The sequence below is a fragment of the Erigeron canadensis genome, chromosome 1 (genome assembly GCF_010389155.1).
Source record: "Erigeron canadensis isolate Cc75 chromosome 1, C_canadensis_v1, whole genome shotgun sequence".
In the NCBI taxonomy this organism is placed as follows: domain Eukaryota; kingdom Viridiplantae; phylum Streptophyta; class Magnoliopsida; order Asterales; family Asteraceae; genus Erigeron; species Erigeron canadensis.
The window spans coordinates 13,062,854-13,069,884 of record NC_057761.1 but is presented as its reverse complement, the minus strand read 5'-3'; the positions used below and the strand labels follow the sequence as shown (position 1 = coordinate 13,069,884).

Below are 7,031 nucleotides of genomic sequence, written 5' to 3'. Positions count from 1 at the left end.
ATTCAACATGCATCGTTAGAAGATTTTCAGATTGGCTTTGAGTTGGTTAAAAGGAAGATTAATGTTCCTTATCCAGATCAAAGTCTTTATACAGCAGATATCGAAAAGCTTAATATTGGTCATGTTCTTGAGAAACCAACACTTGGAGTAATTAGCACTACTTGATCGAGTATATGTCAACAAAGCACTACTTGATCGAGTAATCAGCAAAATTGATAAAAGACTGGGTTTCAGAGAGAGCATCAGGATAATAAGAGAAGCAAAGAATGTTAAGAAGTCCAAGTATGTTGTTTGACGAAAAGGAGGATGTTGGATCAAGTATGAACCTAGTAATGTTTTGGGACCACATAATCTTCCTCCAAAAGACTATGAAGCAAACATGATGATCCTTGAAGATAAACCAGAAGGTGACAACTAGTTCTGGCATCTAAACAAGAATAGACCAAATACTCGAGCTTAAAGACTTTTGATTCTCGGATATCTTTTGACAAATCACTACTAAGGGGGAGATTGTTAGAAATATTATTTGTAGTAGTTGATTTGTATTAAATCATATTTTGTACTAAGATTGTAATTTTCTTAATATGGAAGGGGGATAAGTGTAAATTGTATATAAGTATATAAACCCCCTCCATAGCTTGGTAATGTAACCTTTCACTCATTCAAGTAATCTAATCTTTCCTTTACATCTTTACTTTCTCTCTCCCGACACACACTTACTCACACACATAACCACCATTAACACACACTAAAAAACACACTTAAGCTCAATTTCACATCCTTACAGTGACGGAATACTAGTTGAAGTAAAAAGAGTCCTAGATAACATAGGATGGAATGATGTTAAAGAACAATCCTTAACCAAGTTTCCCTTACCTCTCGACCGATGCCATAGGAGACACCACCCTTTTTAAATTTTGAATGGGAATACGGGGAAATTTATGATGTAGAGCATTTATTGATGCTAGAGCAACCATGAACATACTTCCCTTAGATTATCATACTAGGTATGCCAGTGATGGACTAGGAAAAGTAAAATAGAAAGATAAAATGATATTTCTTTTTAGGAATATGAGAATTAGAGTTTGTGGATTTGTGAAAAATGTAGTAATTAGCATAGGTGCATTAAAATTTTCGACATAATTCTTTTTAGTAAAGGATAATGCGGTTACTAGGGACAATGTGATTTCAGGTCAACCATTTTTAAGAACCGCATGTGCTTATATAAATGTTGAACTAGGAGAATTGATACTGCAGTCAGGGATTAATATATTGATGTTTACCAATAAGGATATAAGTGAGGACAATCCCTATGGTTTTGACTGTAAGTATAAGCTTTGCCAGGGACAAGTAGAACGGATGAATATCGAGTCGTTTTTGGAAGATCAGTCGGAAATTTTCATTCGATATAAACCGACGGGTGCCGGCCCTAGGCCTAACCCGTACTCCTCAACCTAGTTCCTAGGCCGAGTCCGGCTGAAGACTCGTTAAACTTAGTGCTTCTTGGGAAACAACCCAAGCTGTATTTTTATTTTTCATTTTTAGAATTTTTAGAATTTTTGACTAATTGCAACTAAGTGATTGTTTTAAACATTATCTTTTGTGATATTTTATGAATATGTTTTGAGTATCACAGATGCAATCTTTCAAGGATTGAAGAAACAAGTAACTTATTGCAATTGTACTTTGTTTTTATTTTTAATCTTTGTTTTGGCTCGTATTTTCCATTTTGATATTATGATTGAAGCGTGCGGGAGTATATTGCTTTGTAGTATGAAGGAAACCATGCACTTGGCCAAAAACTAAGTGTTGGGGAGTTCGAGCAGTCATAAAGCTAGAAATTTTTGAGTAGGAGGTTGGGTTCTAAAATTTTTTTTTTCTAAGGCAATTTTCCGGGTAATATGTTCGGGTCGGTGATTTCATTAGAGTTGGGTAAAAAATTAAATACTATTATTATAAAAAAAAGGTTCAATCACTAAAAAACTAAACACTTGTCCAAGACAAAGTAAACATTAAAAAGGAGATAAACGGTTGGTACCTGATTCGATTCACTAAAGAAATTAGAGTTTAGCTTTTTGACCTTTAAGAACCTTTAATTCTTCAATTATGGACTCCGCATCAAACTTGCTAGCAATTTCTTTTTCTATGTAAATCACCATACTGTTTGCTAGATTGTCATTAGACATCTTATTACGTAGGCGAGTCTTGAATATCTTCATTGCCGAAAATCCCTTCTCTGTTGTTGCAGTTGAAACCGGAATTGTCAAGAGTAGCCGACACACTCTTTCAACCAAATCGTACATGCTATTTTTCCCAGTTTCTACAAGAGTTTGGCAGAGATCAGAAAGGGTTGCTAGCTTACTTAGCTTGGCATTATTTATCCTTTCAACTTGAAAAGTCTCCAATTGACTTCTTAATTGATTTCTCTCCTGGTCAGTAAAGTCCATACGATAATATTTCTCAGCAAGAAGAACAATGTCACCAATATTAATCTGTTTTGAGCATAAAGTCGCACCAAAAGATAACAACTCTACTGATTGCTCACTGAATCTATAATCCATCTCATGTATTTGCTTATCCAATGTCTCCATAAACAAATCTACTCGGTAAAAATGTTTAAATGTAACATGAAGATCATTTTTACGAGGCCGATACCGGGTAGATTTATATGGAGCCTTCATATCAGGCTGCTCTTGTCATATCTTTGACAAAAAAAAAATAGCTTTCTCAGTTAAAGAATCCCATCCATTGTTTCTAAAATCATTTAGACTAACCTTTGTGGCTGAAAGTAAATCCATTGCATTAAGGATGTCTTGGGATTTCTTTTGTAATCCTTGAGAAAGTGCATCAGTCTTTTGCATCACCTCTTTCATCATGTGAAGAACAAACACAAACTCAAATGACTTCAAATGAGTATAAGCCACTTGAGAATCTCCACGTTGAGGACGGGTATTATGAGTAGTGTTGTCCATTATTCCCTTGAGAACAGCCCGAGTGACACCAAACATGTTAATCAAACTAGAAATGGAATTATAATGGGAACCCCAACGTGTATCCCCGGCCCTTCTTAATGTCCTGACCTGGTTTTTTCCTTTTCCCGATTTGATTTCACCCAACTCCATTAATTCGTTAATCTCAATTGCCTTCGTCTTTTGTAACTCATCGTGACGCTCACTAGAAGCACAAACCACATATATTACATAAGCTAATTTATCAAAGAACTCGTGTATTGGATCAACTTCCTTTGAGATACAAACTAAGGCAAGTTGTAACCTGTAAATAAACAATCAACTCCATATGAGTATTTAGTCAAACCAAAAACAGAATGAACAACACTAAAAAATAAGTAACATGTGAGCAGAGCAATGAACGTAATACGCGTAAGGACTATGCTGCCGAACGAGTGTCTGTAATCCATTCCATTCCCCACTCATATTTCTAGCACCATCATAACCTTGACCACGAATTTTTCCAGTATCAAAATTTTGATTCAAAACTCTATTCCACAAACTAGCCTTTAAAGTCGCCGCATCAGTATTTTCTACATGAACTGTATCCAAGAACCTTTCCCGTATCACCCCTTTCACATCAACAAATCTTACGACTATGGCCAGTTGCTCTTTTTTGGATTCATCCCGTGACTCATCAACCATGATACAAAACCAAGAATCCCCCACTTATTCCCGTATATACTTTCTCACTTTATTTGCCATAATACTAAGAACTTCTAGATGGATATCGGGAGATGTATACATGGAATTTTTAGGAGCATTTGCCAAAATAACATTTGCAAGATCATCATTATAAGAAGCTAATAGTTTTAGCAATTCAAGAAAGTTACCTTGACTCTCTGAATTGGAAGATTCATCATGCACAAGCTTGGTATGTTAACCAACGAACTACATCAATTGTACCTTTCAATCTTAAACGGTTTTTCCTTATTTGCTTTTCACTTTCTTTTTCTATGAAATTTTCAATGTGTGCTTCTTGATTCACTAAATTAGTAGCAAACACAAATGCGTTTTTGTGTGTTAAAGATTTAATGTGCTTCACAAAAGGACAATTATTCCCATCATTAACCTTTTTCCAATTGTCAAATCCTTCACAACTAAATGCACTATGACCAATTTACTCATTTGGTTTATCCTTATTAGGTTAAAAATCGCTAAGTATGATTTGTTCAAAATAGTTGAAGTTCAATGAAGAAAGCTTGTTCAGAATTCTAAAGTCATTCAGAATAAAGCTCACTGAAGCTTCACTTCAGATTCAGAATCAACCTACACTGAAGACGTTCAGACTGAAGTCAAAGATTGAAGACTGAAGAAGAAGATCATCTCAGAAGCAGAGCTCAGAGAAGATCTTACCTGAAGTTGAATCTGAAGAGGCTCAGTGAAAAAGTACTTACAACACTTTTTCACTGATTACGAGGAAAGTCTTTTTGCAGCTTTAACTACCTTTACCCGGTTAATTACTCTCAACCAGGGATTGGGAAAGTTTTAGCAAAAGGTTGGATATAAAGTATGTCAAGTCACATCAAAGAAACTTACATACTTTCCGTTAAACAAACATGTTATGGATTTGTCCCACAAATCCATAAATGCATCCAACCATATTTGTACGGCATATTGCCATGTCATCAAGACATGTTTGCCTATATATATAAGACTTCTCACACTTGCAAAACTGCTCGGAACTTTGGCAATTGCAACTTGTAATATTACTCTAAGTATTCTTATGAGTAATTCCTTGTCGCATAGATCATTTGTATTTCTAGGGTTGTTTAGATACTTTCACAAGTGTGATTATCTTTGTTCCGCAACAACTCTTGTATTTTGTTTATAGATATAAATAAGATACATTGAAAAATACATCTCGACTCATTGCCATAATACTTGATTATATTTAGTAATTTATATAGTTTCAAGAAATCGTACTTTATTATTCTTATCCATTATCTGGATCGTAATTCTAACTAGTCTTGTCTAGTTTCGATTTACTTGCCAGTCGGGTTTCTTGATATAACTTGTGATTGTCTAACCTCATATCTTGTTATATCTTGATCTCTTGTACATCTTGTTTAGGTGGACTCACAATCCTTATACAAATAACATAAAAAACAATAAATCTTGTGTGTTGTTGGAGAATACTCTAACCAATTAGGGAACATACCAAACCAAGCATATTTAAATCGGCGAAGATTATTCTTTGAACCTCTAGGCTTATACACTTCAAGCTTAGGTTGATACACTCGTAATGATATATATGCTAGCCTTACTTGCTCACATACCTTAACCAGATATTTCCACATTTCAAGTCGTTTAGCAGGATCTCTTTCTAAGCTACTAACATCCACTTATTGCTCAGGACCAATAACCGGTTTGCTTATTGAAGCTTTTTGACGTTTACTCTCTTGTTGTTCTTCATCATCAATTCCTTTACTTGTTCTTCTTGATTCTTTTTTTAAAAAATGAAGTTATGGTTTTGTTCTTCATTCTTTCTTTTAAAATCTGTCATACAACCACAAATATTGAAAATAATAATTCACAAATCAGCTAATCAAGTAATTAACAAATCAAGTTAATAAATCAAGTAATCAACCCCAATTTCAATTACATTTAACAAAAACACTATCTCAAATTAACAATTAACAATTTACAATTTCAAATTAAATCCCTAATTTTAGTAAATCAATAATTTCTATTAAAAACCAAATCCCTAATTTCCATTAAAACCCTAAATAAATTAATAAAAACCACACATACCTGAAATCAATGGGAGGGTAGAAGGCAGGTCAGACTACGGCGACTAACTGACGGTGGCGGGCAGGTGGAGGTGGACGTGGGTGGCAGGGGACAGAATGGGGAGGAGAGACTTGAGGGAGCGGGAGGTTTTCTTTGTTTTTTTTTGTCCGTTCCTTTTTTTTCTAATTATTAATGGGTTAAGTAAATTAGTTTATTCGTTTTTGTTTGGGCTAAGTAATTTTGAATGGGTTTATGTAAATGTAATGGATCAATTTTATTGCTTGGTATATAAAAAAAATTTCACAATTAAAATGGGGGGTCAAAACCGAATATATCAAAAAATTTCTACACGAAAAATACATACCCCCTACATCGTAAATAAATCAAATCGCTAAAGAAATCAAACTTCGGAACACGTACAGGAGTCACGAGCGCCGCTAGAACCACTCCTGCGCCACTGGACCTGTATCAGGGCAGCCCAGCGCCGTTAGCACCTTCAACAGCGCCGCTCTCAGTCCAGGAATGGTCAAGCAGCGCCGCTAGGCACACCACTAGCATCGCTGGTCCTCAACCAGCGCTGCTACCCACTCCACCAGCATAGCTTACAGCTCCGTTTTGCCCACCAGATCGCCAAAAAACCAAAAAAATCATAAAAACTCAAAAATAAAAATAAAGATTAAAAATTAGAAAATACCAAAAAGATAAGAAGATGGAGACGCATCCATGGATCACCATCAAATGGAGACGACGCAATTCATTGAAGATTCTACATTTTTCAAGTCGCTCCGCAAATGCCATCTTCAACAACAATCATGCAACACTGGACCAGGGAAGTTTCGTTAATCCTATTTTTATTTTATATCTTACGTGTTTTTCCTATTACCCTTAGTTTATATGTCTAGTACAACGAGGGCGTTGTACAATTTAAATGTGGGCGGATGGAATATAAAAACATTTGGTCTAAATTGTTTGATTTCAACAAGTTTCTACTACTTATTTCATGCAAAAACTTAAGTTTTTAAGTGTTTGAAAACTATTTTAAGAATACAAGCTTTGCAAGTAGACAAAAGATAACAATAATTAAGCGATATTAGCTTGGTAGGATGAACATTTAGTTAGAATTGTTAACTTAACTATAGATTTTTGGTTGTTCATGCTTACAACTGGATTAGAGCTTAGACTGAAACTGTATGCGATTATGTTTGCCATATCACACTTAACCATAAAGTATGTCAAGTCACATCAAAAAACTTACATACTTTACCTTAAACAAACATGTTATGGATTTGT

General features: G+C 34.9%; 1 protein-coding gene across 1 annotated transcript; it reads right to left on the bottom strand.

Annotated features, from left to right (window-relative positions):
* Positions 1-2,060: 2,060 nt before the first annotated feature.
* Positions 2,061-3,653, bottom strand: LOC122581515 (zinc finger MYM-type protein 1-like). Its single transcript, XM_043753779.1, has 3 exons — positions 3,379-3,653; positions 2,775-3,273; positions 2,061-2,687 (listed from the first exon to the last, which is right to left on the bottom strand). Exons 1-3 carry the CDS (start codon positions 3,651-3,653, stop codon positions 2,061-2,063), a joined length of 1,401 nt encoding a protein of 466 aa, XP_043609714.1.
* Positions 3,654-7,031: the final 3,378 nt, after the last annotated feature.